This window comes from Salvia hispanica, chromosome 3 (assembly GCF_023119035.1).
Source record: "Salvia hispanica cultivar TCC Black 2014 chromosome 3, UniMelb_Shisp_WGS_1.0, whole genome shotgun sequence".
In the NCBI taxonomy this organism is placed as follows: domain Eukaryota; kingdom Viridiplantae; phylum Streptophyta; class Magnoliopsida; order Lamiales; family Lamiaceae; genus Salvia; species Salvia hispanica.
The window spans coordinates 22,128,764-22,145,633 of NC_062967.1; the positions used below are offsets into that span (position 1 = coordinate 22,128,764).

Consider the following 16,870-nt stretch of genomic DNA (forward strand, 5'->3'; position numbering starts at 1 on the left):
GTGAGTTGTGCTGCTAAGCTCGAACCTCACTTCATTTTTCTTGCCAAGACCGCGAGACTGCAAGAAGCTTCTTTACGAAAGCCTTTGTATTTTTTGAAAAGAAAAGAAATGATACGGTTGTTTGACACAGTGGAAAGAGATTTATTTATACAGTATAAGGAGAGATTTATTTATACAGTATAAGGAGAGTGGAGTAATAGGCGTTATTGTGTGTCACTAAAATTTTACTACTATTAATTAGCAACGGTTATATATCGTAATTATGCAAATTAATGATTTTTCATCATTCACATATACATGATTCAATTCTTAATTATGATGAAAACTCAAAAAAACTTTTCATTTTATGCATTAAAATAGTTTCAATGAGCGTTAGTTCTCCCAAAATTCCTCTTTTATATATGCAATTAGACACAAATTTTCTTGATTCATTTCCACATTTAAGTAATGATTAAAGAACCAAAATTTGATCAAAAAAGATATTCCATCAAAAAGAAAATGACCAAAATCTATAAGACGTTGGTATAGGATTTGGATAAACGTAATAAATATGGTAATGGTAATTCACAACCTTAATTTCAAACAGTCCACCAATTGATATAAGCACAACCTTAGTTTCAATTAGTCCATAAGAATGATTGGCCGTTACTTTATTTAAATAGTGTAACTCTTATGGTATTATTAATTTTAAAGTAACGGCAAAATTTTACTATAAAGTTTATAACCCAACCAAAATTTTTTCCCCCGGCCAACACCATTTAAATGTGTTAAAAGCGTGTTAATGGGCTCAAGTTTTTAATCCAATAATAGTTACTTATAACTGAAAATATTTATTATCAATTATATACACAATTATCTACAAATATCAAAAAGATCTATAACTAATACATATTTAAAATCTTACCCAAAATTTATAAATATTCAAAAAGATGGCCAAAACTCGTCTTTTATATATGTATAGATTACACTGGTGTATAATAATTATAAATATTAATTGGGGGTATTTTAGATACTTAGAGATATAATAAATTTCATAAATGTAAATTAAAAACTCAAGTCTCTAAAAAATTAAAATGAATTACAGCTCAGTCGAAAGACAATTTAACTAGTACTATTTCCATCTCAATTCAAATGATTGATTTCTTTTTAACCATTATATTGAGAAAATAATAATGAATAGTTAAATAAAAAAAATAAAGTAAAAGAGAATAATTTAAAAAAAAGGCTTCATTTCCATTATTCTCTTTTTACTTTTCTGGATCTGTATCATTTTTTCAAAATACATTTTGAAAATGAGTCACTCATTTGAGCTAGAAATTAACTTTAAAAAATTAATTATTTAACTGAAATCCAAAGCGAAAATGTAGGACAATGTCTAATCTCTAATCGAAATGCCAATTAAATTTGGGATTAAAGAATTAAGAAATCTTAAGAGAGAAATGTTGATGAAGGAGCAGACACCGAGCTAGGTGGATCCGATTCCGACTATTAACCCCTCAAATCGCAAAGTTCTCTATTCTTATCGGAGATCTTCAACTTTTCTTCACCCATTTTCTGCCGATCTGAACTTTGCATCTCCTTCAACTGCAATTGAACTCGCATGTTTCAATCGGATTGTTTACTGTAATTGCATCGACTTAGAGCGGGTGTAGGGTAGCTGGAATTGTTCTCCGATGGAGTGGGCCACTGTGCACCATCTGGATCTACGGCACACCGGTCGGAGCTCCAAACCCTTACAGCCCCATGCCGCTGCATTCCACCCGACTCAGGCGGTCGTCTCCGCCGCCATCGGCACTCATATCATAGGTATGCTTGCGCTGACTTTTTAATCTTCCTTTTACAAGGTATTTTGTAATTGAAGTTGTGTTTATGCGTGTGCAGAGTTCGATGCTTATACCGGGGCTAAGATCGCGTCTGTGGACATAGGTTCACCGGTTGTTCGCATGGCTTATAGCCCCACGGCTGGCCATTCGCTCGTTGCGGTGCTTGAGGTCAGTATTCTGAATTCCTTTTTCATCGATGATGTGGAGAATGAGATTATTTGTGATTATGGTAAAATGCTATAATAGGAACAGTAAGAGCTTTGGGATCAACACTAGGTAGCACCTTACACAATTTAGATTGCTTCGATACCCTGAAATGTAATCGGAGGTGCACTAAATTTGTTTGGAGGAAGGGACTGGTGGATGATATGGTTATAGGGGAATGTGTGAAGTGGGATGGAATATGTATTATTTAGTGGAAATATTTGAGACTGTGTCGCTGAGCATACCTTCCCCCTCCACATATGGAAATACTAGACTGGAAACATATAGTCTTCCTTTTCTCCAGGTAGGAGGCTTTTACTAATGAGGATTAACCTAGATTGATAAAATAGTATAGGTTAAATAGTCCAGTGTGCACTAAAACGGATTGGAACTTTGGGACATCAAAAGGCCGTTTGTTATTTATACAATTCAAGTTAACTTGTTTGGTTCATATCTTATTGTAACGGGTACGATCAGAAAAATCTCAATGATGCAGACTTGTGTCGAAATGATCCAAAATTTGATGTCATATACATTTCCACATCCAGTCTCATGCTCACCTTTACTCAACTAACTTGATATCAAGGTGACCTCATATATTATCTCCTCATTTGTGAATGTGATCTACTTTCCATGCAGGATTGTACAATCCGTTCCTGTGACTTTGACACTGAGCAAACCTGTGTTTTGCATTCACCTGAAAAGAGGACTGAACAGATATCAATTGACACTGAAGTCCATCTCGCATTGACTCCTCTTCAGCCTGTAGTGTTTTTCGGTTTCCATAAGAAGATGAGTGTGACAGGTTGAGCCCTTTTGTGCTCTTTTTATTTATTTATTTGTGTTTTTTTGCTTTCCTGAAATACCAATATGTAGACTGAAGGCTGCTAGGAGCGGGGTGGGGATCTTGGTGTTAAGGGCTGCCAAAGGGGAAGGAGGGAAGAATGGAATGAAAACTGGAGAAGGGAACGAGTCTGAACTTATTGTCTTCTTGGATAATTTAGTTTGTAGTCGTGCATGTTTAAATGGTGATGGAGTGTATATAGTTAATGATATTAGGGTGGTTATGAAGCTATACTTTTCATTGTGTTTAGTAATGGAAAAGTCATTATTATCGATACAAATAGATACGCTTACCATGGTGTTGGACAGTCCCACCCACTAGATATGATAATGACTGTGACTAATTATTATTGTTATTCTATCATTTACTGTCTATGGCTAGTGCAACAAACCAATTATTTTCCTCATCTGCTGGAAATAGCAGGTTTCCTCAATTCTTTTGATATTTTTGCAATTTGCATCATGAAAGGATATCCGACTGATTATGGAAAAATGGATCTTTATTCTGAATTTATGAGGTGTCACAGAGGACAACATGGCTCTCCTAATTAGGTTTACTGCTGGATCCCAGCATTGCAATATTAAGGAGATCTCCAAGGAGACTCAGTAAAGATAATTCTATCATACAGTTGGCTTTGTGCACTTCGTGTAATGACAATGTAGAAGCTTATATGAAGAAAGTAATGATTTCTTGTTCACTTTACTACCTGCTTGCATTGGAAGGACCAACCTTCAGTTCTTATCTACTGCACAATACCAGCATGTTTTTAACATGTTGACACATCAATGGTTTTTTGTTCATTTCTCAACGAACTTGCATTGGAAGGAACAACTTTTAGTGTTTTACTTCTTCTCTACTGCAGAGTACCAGCACGTTTGACATTAATTCAATTCTCAAAAAAAGAAAACACAAATATTAGTTTTAGTGCTACAACAACCTGACTTTTTTTTTTTTTTACTTTGGTTCTTGTAATATTGAATTTTCTATTCCAGACAGTTTATCATTACTGTGTAACAGCCTTGGATTCCTTATGGTCACAGACTCATAGATAATATTGGTGGATCTTTTTGGTTGGTTTTGCTTGCATGATGCTAATTTATGATAATTTCTTGTGTCAAGTTGTTGGAACTGTGGTAGGTGGGAAAGCACCCACCAAAATAAAGACCGACCTGAAGAAACCTATTGTCAATCTTGCTTGCCATCCCCGTCTTCCAGTTTTGGTAAGAATTTTAACTGGAATGTTCTTAAGCTCCCAAATTCTGTTGCGATTCCACTTGTCTGTGTCAGGTTATACCTATCCTTCATAGATGCTGATGATTTTATGCTTTTGCTCTGTTGCTAGTATGTGGCTTATCAAGACGGTTTAGTTCGAGCTTACAATATCCAGTCATACGCTGTTCTGTATACTCTACAACGTAAGATTTGATCAGCACCTATGTGCCTTTATACTCTCCTTTTCTGCTGGAAGGCTGAAACATTTCATAGCTTCACTGGAACGTTCGTTTCCTCATTAAGATGGAATGATTGATTATTAATTAGTTGGTCCCTTTGCAGTTGATAACACCATCAAGCTACAGGGTGCTGGAGCATTTGCATTTCATCCAAAACTGGAATGGATATTTGTTGGTGACAGACGAGGTACAATTTTGGCATGGGATGTTTCCACCGAAAGACCTATAATGATCGGAATGTGAGTTATCTATAGACACCATCTATGCCAATATTCTTGTATTGCATATACATTTATGTCATAATGAAACCAGTATATACTTAAAAATTACGCTTTGCATTTTTGTTAACTACCAGTATATATCTGATGTCTCATTGGGATTCTTTAGTTCTTGATTCTAGTTTCTGTGTTGGCATCTTTCTGTATCGTAAATCACTATTTTAGTAACATTCTTGTTATTATAACTATATATTTGGGCTGTAATGGTGATCCTTGTCCTTGAATCATGGCAATTTTTTGTCATTTGCAATGCTAGTACACAGGCAGGTTCACAACCAATCACATCACTTTCCTGGCTCCCAATGTTGCGGTTGCTTGTCACGTTATCAAAAGACGGAAGTGTTCAAGTCTGGAAAACACGCGTAGTTGTGAATCCCAACAGACCACCAATGCAAGCAAATTTCTTTGAGCCTGCTGGTTAGTTGATCTCTCAGATTTTCCTTTTAAGAGTAACATTGTTTCCCATGATGTTCCACATTGTTATTAATGGCCTATTTCGAGATACCATCCTTTTATGCTCTAGATAATATAGACATATCTTTTGAAAGCTACTTCTCTCTCCAAAATACTTGAGCTACTTTGCCCCTCTTTGGAAGACTCACCTTTTCCCTATGTTTCCTGGAACAGCTCTCTATTCTTTCACCTTTTTAAATATTTTCAGTTTTGTTTTTCAATGAGGAAGTTTCTCTTACTCTCTTATAGCTTACTTTGTTAACACCCGCTCAGAAATATAGATATTAATACCCAAAATGCTTATATCTAGGATTCTAGATAGTTTAATATCCAACCTCTTGAGTCTGTACTTGGTATGTTGATGGCTAATATGAAACTGTACACTTGAACAGTTGAACATTATTTGTCTGTTTGGTTATCATTTTCCATGTCTATTTTTGGACATTAGGGATGCGGGCAAAATTGCTGAGTGAGATGCATCTTGAAGTTAACTTATTTTCCTCTCCATAGTGAATCCTGGCATGGTTTAATTCTCATTATAATTTTTAAATCTTTTATCATACAGCTGTTGAATCCATCGACATCCCTCGTGTTCTATCTCAGCAAGGAGGAGAAGCTGTTTATCCTCTCCCTCGAATAAGGGCTTTAGAAGTTCACCCAAAATTGAATCTAGCAACATTACTTTTTGCTGTAAGCATCTCCGTACTTATCAGATGGGGGTTGCATGATGCGTAATCAGATGGTTTAGATATAAACAAATAGTTTATGTGATTCTTATATAGGGAATGGCTGGGGGAGATAACCGCAAGAATCGAGCTGCTTATACTAGAGAAGGTCGGAAACAACTGTTTGCTGTTTTGCAAAGCGCAAGGGGATCTTCAGGTGTTTTTCCCATGTATTGTTATCCTTGCTTGATAATTTATCTCATACTTGCTTTGTGTCAGATGCCTCTTGTGTTTGTATTTTGGTGATTGCCATTGGAAATTTGTTGTGGCTTTATGTTCTAATTTTTTGCAGTTCAATTCCCTGTTTTGAAATTCTTTCAGGTGCGGGTTTTCCTGGAAAACAAAACTCATTTTCCTTTTGATAATATTTGTATTGGCAGTCAGCTTGTATGTGCTAGATCCCTATCCTGTCTGCTGGCCAGTCTATTGGGAGTTAGGGAACACTTGAAGTTCTTAATCTTGTAATGTTGGTTTTTGAGTCTGATTTGGATTGGACTGATTTTGTAGCTTGTTTTAGTTTAAAAGAGGAATAATATTGCCAATCTTCTGCTGATTATGTGCTGATTCAATTTATGAAATTTGATATTTCCAATGAATATGCAGCTGAATGATAAGATATACTCGTATTTTGAAATTTTCATTGTATTTTGTTGCTTTCTGTCATACGTGCTTATGATATTATTAGCTTATAGTTGCTAACTATGATATGTTGAGCAGCATCTGTCTTAAAGGAAAAACTAGCATCCCTTGGTTCTTCTGGTATATTAGCTGATCATCAACTGCAAGCTCAACTTCAAGAGCATCATATGAAAGGGTGAGTAACGGAAGTTGCTTGATGAGATATAATTTCATCATTATTATCCCATATGATGACCCACCCTAATTTAATCTTTGGTAGCAAGCAAATGGAATTCTTTCTTGCCCTGTCATAGTATGGAGCAAACCTTTTAGAGTGGAAGGTTGTATGTTGAGTCATTGACATATAAATGCTCAACTCAACTATTTATATTGACTCTTTAGTCTTTAGAAGTCTAAACATGCCTGAATGTTGGATGGAGGCTAACAATTTGGTTTAAGAATAATGTTCAATTGATGAATACATTATGTTCTGGAATCCTGAGACAAGTTGTTTGTTTAGTTTTATCATTTTTGGGCATCCTTGACATTCTCATTTCATTTCAGTCAAAGCCAGCTTACAATTTCTGACGTGGCGAGGAAGGCTTTTCTTTACAGTGTAAGCTCGTATTTCACTAACTTATTCTATTTAATATATTCATTTAATGGATATCTAGAGCTTATTGTTATGAAGTGCTAAGAGTTTGACCACAAGGGCCCTGGTTTGACATGCATAGTTTCTGTAGCTATATAATTGCTGATGATAAAGGATAGGGACTGTTAAGAAAAGTTAACCAGCTAAACAGCACTATTTCACTTCTTTAAAGGTATAATGAATTAGGAGTGCTTTATAATATTTGTCGTTTAACCCCCCTGCAACCAACTCTAAGCACTATAGAAAATCACTTCTCGTAAGACACGTTTCCTTTTACAACTGAAGGTTAAGAGGTTTGAATAGAACATATCATGGCTAGTATTTTGACAAAACTCTTAGAAGGCCAAATTCCTTAAAACTGATAGAGTGCACCATGGCAGGTGTCTGCTCGCTGCCAGAGAGCAGCGGCCCAGTGTTAATTATTTCCTTTATTATTAGTATTGCTCGTCATTAATTCTGGTTCGGTCAGCTTGTTTGTGCATGGGCTTTAGGTCAAATAAGGGCAGTACTAGTATATAGGGGTGTTACGTTATTGTAAGGAGTATTTTGAATTATATTGTTTTCTGGACGATTCGTCACTGGCCTCGTTTGAGGAGAGCTATCGTATTATTATATTTCCATTTTGTGTTCTGCCGTCCCTCTAATAAAAACACTCTTCTACTAATTGAACGAAAAAGCACAATGAAGAAACATGTGCTCTGGATTCTTGGACGTCTGATGTATGTTGAAAATATAGAAATGACGAACTTTTGTTAAAAGCTGATAATTGGGGAGAAATACATAAATATCAGTGTTCAGTTTTAAGCTAATTTCCATTTTCACCAGTGTATGTGATAGGCAATGAATTCGTACTATACTACTTATCTCTTATATCCTCTTCAGAACTAAAGCTGTTGCGGAATCTACATTGGAGGAGTTAACTTCTGAAAATATTGCTGGATTCTTTTTTTACTTGGCTTACGAGTCAGACAAACAACCCATATTTGTTAAATTGTGATTAATATTGATTTGCTTAGATCTTTTAGCAACTTGGGATAGCTTCAAAGTTCAATGGCTAGTAACTTATACAAGCTTATTAGAGTTTAATTGATGTCTCTCCTTTTTTCGCAAATATGGAGAGCTATTATAACTATTGCAATTACAAGGATGCAATAAGCATTTATCATCATCAACACTGTATTGTACTAGAGTCTAGAGCATTCCTTAAACATTGGTCTGTTACCAATCAATTATGAGCTGCGACAAACTTTAAATTGATTCCACCCCTTTTCTGTAAATGTGCTTGAATTATCATCTCTTCGTGGTCATGGCAGCATTTCATGGAAGGCCATGCAAAGAGTGCTCCAATATCCCGATTACCTCTCGTTACCATTATGGACACAAAAAATCATTTGCGAGACTTTCCTATTTGTCAGGTAACTGCACTGATCTTGATGCTAAATGACATGCATAGACAGGGACATTGGAGAGACACTGATTAACTCAATTTGGCAGCCATTTCACCTGGAATTAAATTTCTTCAGTAAAGAGAACCGGGTTCTGCACTATCCTGTCAGGGCTTTTTATATTGAAGGGACAAATCTCATGGCGTATAATCTTACTTCTGGAAGTGAAAGTATCTATAAGAAACTTTATACTTCGGTAAGTTCTGTTAGTTCGTTCTCTTGACTAGTAATAATTGTGTTAGTGTTACTACTAGAGTATGATATGAAACTCATCTTTTGTTTGCAGATACCTGGAAATGTAGAAATTAATCCAAAATACATTATTTATAGTAAAAAGCAGCACATATTTCTTGTAGTATATGAGCTAAGTGGTGCTACGAATGAGGTAGTGTTGTACTGGGAGAACACAGATCCTCAGTTTGCAAATAGTAAAGTTACCACAGTAAAAGGTCTGTACAGCATTTCTACATTGTTTTTGTATTTTGAACTGTGCAATGAGTGATTACTTTAATCCATCTTTTGCAAAGTTTTCAGGTGCAGATGCAGCCTTCGTTGGTTCTAATGAAAATCAATTTGCAATTCTGGACGAGGATAAGACTACACTTTCCTTGTATATATTGCCAGGGGCTGGCTCTCAAGAATCCGTTGAGAAAAATTTAACTGCTTATGAAAACCAGTCAGAGGAAACTGAAACCTCTTCTATCAAGGGTCCCATGCAGTTTATGTTTGAAAGTGAAGTTGATCGCATCTTTTCTACTCCTCTAGGTGCTTAAAAAGGACTTTACTTTCATTTCATATATGCCTGAGGAAAGTGGCTATTGATCCAGAATTCTTTTGCAGAGTCAACTTTGTTAATTGCTTCTCATGGAGATCAGATTGCTTTGGCAAAACTCATTGTAGGATACCGTCTTCCTAGCACAGATGGACATTACATCTCAACAAAAGCTGAAGGGCGGAAATCGATTAAATTGAAAGTAAATGAGGTGGTACTTCAGGTAATTATCCAGGTTTTCTATCTCCTGTTACCAAGGATGAATCTTAACATTAAGTTTTCTCTTAACCTTTTAATAGCCTGCATGTTGTAAGAAGACTTGTGTCATAGTGTTCCTTCAATATAGTATTTTTTCACTGCTTCAGAAACATGTGAGCGGAGAATATGCATGGATGCTTGAGCAGGCATCATAACTGTTGATTAGTGCAGGATAATGCATGGATGAATCTTTTATTGTTAACTTTAGATGAGCCTCCAATTACTTTGAAGGAAATGGACATGAATATTCATAATTGACAAGTTTATATCTGTTGTTTGGATTAATTCTCTGTAGAATCGATTTGAAAATTTTTCATTCCCATTCTTAACTAGTTTTGAGGCTATTTACTGAATTTGACATCTAATGAATGTGAGTTTCGATTCAACATCTTTTTGTAAATCCTCTCTCCTACCAAATCCTACATTCAGGTGTGAGTGTGACCTGAAAGAAACTTGACATGATAATGTGGCAGTGCAACCTTTTCTTTCTTGTTTTTCATTTCACATTTTCCACAGACTACAATACTGAGATTACTGCACCTAATTAAGTTCTGATTTCAATGCTAGTAAGAGAGGTTTTCTGATGTATCCTAATTCTGGAGTCCTGAACCTTTTGCATTCCAAAGATCTGAATATTTATTCATTTATTTTCTTAAATTTAATATTGATGATTCACTTGTGAAATTTTGTAGGGCCATTAATGTATTTTTCAATTTTTGTTTTTAGGTACAATGGCAAGAAACACTTAGGGGCTTTGTTGCTGGTATATTGACCACACAACGTGTGCTCATTGTTACAGCTGATTTAGATGTATTGGCCAGTTCTTCCACAAAATTTGATAAAGGACTTCCTCCAATATCCTTTGGGCACTCCGACCTCTCTCTGTCTAAATATGTATGTGAAAAATACACACACATGCACGTATGCATGCATCTGTTTGTTTCCTCACTCACTTCCCCCTTGGGGTTGAGTAGGATGTAACCAACTCTTTAACAGCTCCTTGAATAATGACTATTGTTCTATTTTCACGTCATTGGATTTTTGAGGGCCCTTAACTCTTGGTTACTTTAGATCCCTGTTGTGGCTTGGACCAGCACTTCTCTTTTCTACTTCTACTTCCATTAATGTGCTGGGTTGGGATGGAAAAGTTAGAACAATCCTTTCAATTAGCATGCCTAATGCAGGTACAGTAACTTAACTTTTTTTGCTCAGTAGAGGACCATGGAATGGTATTATATTCTGTTAAGATTTCCCATGTTCAAAGCTTAACAAACTTTTCAATTTATTGCCTGCACACAGTGCTGCTTGGAGCTTTAAATGACCGCCTGCTGCTTGCAATCTCTAGTGATATCAATGTTAGTCAAAAGAAGAAATTTGAGATCAAACATTGCCTTGCGGGGCTACTTGAACCTCTTCTCATTGGATATGCAACAATGCAACAATGTTTTGAGCAGAAAATCGATTTGTCAGAAGTACTATATCAAATAACATCAAGGTTACTTCTTGATTTTACATAAGTAGTTTGGTGATCCACAATATACCTTTTTCTTATACATGATTAGGAATGATGGTCTAGTTATCATGTTCTTGTTTTGTCTTCTTTACAAGTGTATAATATTAGCATTTACGTGACTGTTGACATGCTTCTTTTTTATGCCTGACTGAAGGTTTGATAGCTTGCGTATTACTCCAAGATCACTTGATATTCTTGCTAGAGGCTCTCCAGTTTGTGGTGATCTTGCTGTATCACTATCTCAATCAGGCCTGCAATTCACACAGGTGCTTGATTATACTTAAAAAACTTTTCTCGTAAGGAATTTGCAAACACCCCCTTAACAACTTTTTTGCTTTCCTGCCTCAGGTATTGAGGGGAATATATGCAATCAAAGCACTTCGTTTTTCTACTGCTTTATCTGCCTTGAAAGATGAGTTTCTGCGATCAAGAGATTATCCTAGATGCCCCCCAACCTCACATTTGTTCCATCGGTTCCGGCAGTTGGGATATGCATGTATCAGGTGTGTAATCATAACAATTCTTGTCTAGCTTATTATATTCCAGGGCTGTTTTCGTAAGTTAGTTAGATGGTTAATTTCTAAACTCATGTGTCTCATCTTCGATACTCTTTAAATTGTTAAGATGATGTATAGGCTAAAGCCATCTTTGATTTTGTTTCAATGTGATCAGTAATGAGTTTTTGTTGAAATTGACATTTTTGGTATTCTTATAGCAAGAAATTTTTTGTATTAAGGTATTTTTCTTGTTAGTTTCTTTGTTGCTACACAAGGGTGACCGTATCTTCGTATCTTGGCAAAGCTGAATACCAAGAATTATTGCTTTGTAATGCCAGCCTTACCAATTTTTGCACCCTATTATTGTGTAAATGTTTACCCCTTTTGAGTTATTATATAAAAAATGTCTATTCTGTTTTTTACTACTCGGCTACTCCTCCATCCCCTAAAAATAGAAATTCTTTCCTTTTTGGTCCGTCTCCTAAAAACAGAAACTTTCTATTATAGGAAATTTCTTTCTTTCTAATGGGGTGGTACCCATTTTCCACTAACACACTTTTCTTTCTATCGCTCTTACTTTACCAATTTTGTATTAAAATTTAAAACCCGTGCTGTTTCAAAAGTTCCTATTTTAAGGTGACGGAGGGAGTATTATTTTTTAGTGGGTGGTATTAGTAGAATGCTTAGGCGATCTGTTAAGTGATTTGGTCTGTGGAAGTAAACTTACGCAAGCACTTTGTTTTAAATTATTCCATGGCCCATGCACACATCATTTTTTTTGCCACTCTGTAAAGTTGCCACATAAATTTATTTGTAGCAATTTTCTTATTTTTATGGATTTTAGTGGCTGCTATTAGTGAAGAATGGTGAAGAGATGTGTTAAGTGTTTTCTTTTCCTGGAAATAAAAGTCACACAAGAATGATGTGGACTACTAATAAAAATTTCCATGGTATTAAGACAAAAACTATAATGCTTACTAGAAAACTCAGTCATTAAAAAGAATAGATTCCCAAAAAGGGGAAAAAAAGAACATCACTAACAAATGCCACCATATTTAGTATCATAGTTTAATTTATTTGGGAGTCTTATTCTCCATATTATGGTTATGATTATAAAAAGCTATTATGTTGCTTCTAAATGTTGACTCAACTTTCATGTGACTGGTTCTTTGTATGTGATAGTCTCTTCTTGCTTACATTTTTTTTTCATTCATTGCCCTTGCTGTCTAGCTTTACTGGTTTCAACATGCTAATAACAAGTGATATTACAGATACGGACAGTTTGATAGTGCAAAGGAGACTTTTGAAGTTATCTCAGACTTTGAAAGCATGCTTGATCTATTTATATGCCACCTTAACCCTAGTGCAATGCGGCATCTTGCCCAGAAGCTGGAGGAAGATGGTGCTGATTCAGAGTTGAGGAGATACTGTGATAGGATCTTGAGAGTCCGCTCAACTGGGTGGACACAAGGAATCTTTGCAAACTTTGCTGCTGAAAGTATGGTTCCTAAAGGACGTGAATGGGGCGGTGGGAACTGGGAAATCAAGACACCTACTAACTTGAAGGACATACCTCAGTGGGCACTAGCTGCTGAGGTGATGCCTTACATGAAAACTGACGATGGAACCATCCCATCCATTGTCACAGATCATATTGGTGTTTATCTTGGTTTGGTCAAGGGAAGAGGTAATGTTGTTGAGGTGAGAGAAGACAGTTTGGTGAAAGCAATTAAAGCTGATAGTGGTATCAAGGCTAATGGTCTCCAGGCAGCTCTTGCCGCCTCAGTATCAGACAAACCCAAAGTGCCCTTGGACGGTGAATCCAAGGCTGGTTCTCTCATGGGTCTAGAAACTCTCTCACAACAGTTTACTGGTTCCAGTGCTATGGATGCTCAGGCAAAGGCTGAAGAAGAATTTAAGAAATCACTATATGGTACTGCAGCTGATGGTAGCAGCAGTGACGAGGAGGGAACTTCAAAAACCAAGAAGTTGCAAATTAGGATCCGAGACAAACCAGTTGCATCTGCAACAGTAGATGTGAACAAAATTAAAGAAGCAACTAAGCAGTTACGCCTGCCAATTGGTTTGACCAAGTCATTAACTGGTTCATCGCCAGATTTGGGTGCACTTGTACCTCAGCCCACCCCAGCTACCACGGGAACCCTCACAAGTCAAGCTTCTCTCCCTGGAGATCTTTTTGGAACCAGCACATTGGTTCAGGGGCCAACTTCATCACAGCCTACCTCCTTTGGTCCAGGTTTTGGAAGTAATGCTAGGCCAATACCAGAGGACTTTTTCCAGAATACAATATCATCCCTTCAGGTTGCAGCATCACTCCCTCCTGCTGGGACTATCCTTTCAAGACTAGATCAAAATCCTCAAGGACAAGGTATTGCAAACAACAAGGTCCCAGCTAACCAGGGTAGTGCACCTGCAGTTGAGATTGGTCTACCAGATGGTGGGGTACCCCCTCAAGCTACTCAACAACCCATTCAATATCAGCCCATTGGGCTTCCAGATGGCGGCATACCTCCCCAGGTGGCTCCTCAAGCTGCTCCACCTCAACAACAGTTCCAGACGGGACAACTTCCAGGGTCTAGTCAGCCTCTCGATCTCAGCTCACTTGAAGCTCCAGGATCAGAAGCATCAGCAAAAGCTTCACGCGCAGCTTCTCCTCCAAAAGCTGTACGTCCTGGGCAGGTAGTTTTCTTTTCCCTTTGGCTCGTATGACTTTATAACACAATGTAGCCAACTTTGATGATGCTGTATATCATGGAAATATGGAATACCTCTGAGTCTTGTGGAGATTTGTGTGTAAAGTAATTGTAGTTCAAATCTGCAATGAATTGTTATCTGCACTAGATCACCTATCTTATTCATGGCCTCCTTTTTTTGGCTAACAAAATCTTAGAGGCTCTCATATATGTGTAGATACTGGTAGATTGCACCTTGTGCTTATAAAGCTGATGCTTCGCTTACAAGTTACTTATGAAATTGTGTTGGCAGGAATGATGCCCAACCTGGGCTTGAACCATTTAGGATTGAGAACAATATGTATAATGTAATTACCTTTGTTGGAGAATTTGTATTGTTCTCTCCTTTTCTTTCTGGTGTTAATCATCCAACTAATTGAACTACTTAATATGGAAGGTCTTTGTATAGTTTAATGGGTCATAATACCTACATTTGCGTAGTTGTGTAGTCTTTGCATATACTTATGCTTGCTGTGATAAGTAATTAAGTATAAATTTGTTGATATTACATTTTATGCAGTCAACATATTGTCAGTCTTGCATAAATGAAACTATTTTGGAACTGGGCTGCATACGAGGGTGCAATGTTTGAAATGTTTGACAAGTCATATCCCGCTAAATTTAGGGGGCTTTTGCGTCTGGGACCCTGGGTTTAGGTGATTGTGTGGTCAAACTCTTAGCTTTCAGAGTGCCACTCAGATTAAAATATAATTGTGCATGGTGATGCTGAAATGTGGTGAGTGATACCTAAGATACTGGTAGTACTGTAGGAATAGAGCTATATACTCTTAGCTGTCCTTTTATTTTTTGCGGATGCTCGTCCTTCCCTTATATGGTGTTTAACAAACTTATTGTTTGTGTTTATTTTTGTCAGTTCTTTTCTTTATTGTTATTTTTTTGTCGTGATTTTTTTTTGTTGGGAGGAGGGTGGCACTGGAGTTGGGGAATGGTGGTGATCGAGTAAGAGTAACATGACATTTGTTTTCATTTTGCTCTAGGTTCCTCGTGGTGCCGCAGCTGCAGTTTGTTTTAAGACTGGACTTGCTCACCTGGAGCAAAATCAACTTTCAGATGCGTTGTCCTGTTTTGATGAGGCTTTCTTAGCTTTGGCAAAGGACCAATCTCGTGGAGCTGACATAAAAGCGCAAGCTACAATTTGTGCACAATATAAGATTGCAGTAACCCTTCTCCAGGTACCCTGGTTTCTGTTTGCTATCAGATTTCTTTGTCTGCTAATATTTCTTTCTAATAAACACTGTTGGAACATCCAGTTGCCTATTGATTTTACATTGTTGTTCCTAGAAGTATGGTGGAACATCCATTTGCCTGAGCAAACTAATATGTCCTTATTGGACATGTTTTTATCTTCCTTTATGCTCCTAATGAATCTGGCATTTCTAACTAATAAATTTAGCTTGAAGGATATTCTTAAAGTCACTTGATTTGGCTGATATGATATCAGCCTATGAATTAGTTGTCAAAACTTGCTTTTCCTGTCACAACTAATCATATGCTAGTATGTAATTTTGACTTTTAATCTTTGATTCTAGTGCTGATTTTCCTCTTTTTGATGAACTTTCAGTCTCGTGAATCCCTCTAAAATTCTGTATGTACTGCATCCCTAACAAACAAATGGCATATTCATATGTTCATGTACTTTGTTGTTTTCGCTCCATCGCAGGAAATAAACCGACTGCAACGAGTCCAAGGCCCCAGTGCAATTAGTGCAAAAGATGAGATGGCCAGGCTGTCTCGCCATTTGGGTTCGTTGCCACTTCTTGCGAAGCACAGGATAAATTGTATTCGGACTGCCATAAAAAGAAACATGGATGTGCAGAACTACGCATATGCAAAGCAGATGCTCGAGTTACTCTTGTCTAAAGCACCCGCTGGTAAGCAAGATGAATTGAGAAGCCTGATTGACATGTGTCTTCAGAGGGGCTTGTCCAACAAGTCCATAGATCCCCTGGAAGACCCCTCACAGTTCTGTGCTGCTACACTTAGCCGTCTATCTACCATTGGTTATGATGTCTGCGATCTCTGTGGTGCTAAGTTCTCTGCTTTGTCGACACCTGGCTGCATTATCTGTGGCATGGGCAGCATTAAAAGGTCAGATGCCATTGCTGGACCTGTTCCTTCACCATTTGGCTGAGGTAAATTACTGAATCGTTTGAGGCTGTCTGCGGCTTGTGCCCAAAATTCTGTTGTTACGTCGACTAGTAGTGGTTTTTTTTGAGTATTTTTTGTTCCCCTCATATTTTTTCCATTTGTAAATTTATGATGGACGATGTTTCGTCATTGCTCCCTGTTTATATATGTTGTAGTACAACCCTTTTCGTGTTTTTCATTGTTGTATTACTACATTTGTAATTTCTGTTATTTCAGGTTGAGTTTGCGGGTTACTGGTACCAGGACTTCTCCTTTGATGCCAATTAATATTCATTTTGTTTTATTTATTTTAGACTAGTGACTATTGGAATTCAATTTAAGGCCTTTCTTGATACGGATGGAATGAATTGAGAATGAAACAGCATTTCACTATTTTACTCTCGTTTCATTCTCTTGCTTGGTAGTACTTCCTCCG

The 16,870-nt window shown here is 37.0% G+C and overlaps 1 protein-coding gene across 2 annotated transcripts; it reads left to right on the forward strand.

Annotated features, from left to right (window-relative positions):
- Positions 1-1,404: 1,404 nt before the first annotated feature.
- LOC125209315 lies at positions 1,405-16,827 on the forward strand. Of its 2 annotated transcripts, XM_048108918.1 has the most exons (25): positions 1,405-1,806; positions 1,882-1,991; positions 2,667-2,832; positions 3,991-4,091; positions 4,214-4,286; positions 4,426-4,561; positions 4,857-5,017; positions 5,619-5,743; positions 5,836-5,935; positions 6,496-6,592; positions 6,961-7,012; positions 8,362-8,463; positions 8,543-8,689; positions 8,780-8,942; positions 9,028-9,258; positions 9,334-9,488; positions 10,250-10,378; positions 10,590-10,707; positions 10,823-11,018; positions 11,191-11,302; positions 11,385-11,539; positions 12,805-14,233; positions 15,285-15,479; positions 15,968-16,439; positions 16,672-16,827. In XM_048108918.1, exons 1-24 carry the CDS (start codon positions 1,674-1,676, stop codon positions 16,436-16,438), a joined length of 4,857 nt encoding a protein of 1,618 aa, XP_047964875.1. In that variant the 5' UTR covers positions 1,405-1,673; the 3' UTR covers position 16,439; positions 16,672-16,827. The 2 variants fall into 2 exon arrangements, with proteins under 2 accessions (XP_047964875.1, XP_047964874.1); XM_048108917.1 differs by lacking the exon at positions 16,672-16,827 and having other exon boundaries at positions 15,968-16,633.
- Positions 16,828-16,870: the final 43 nt, after the last annotated feature.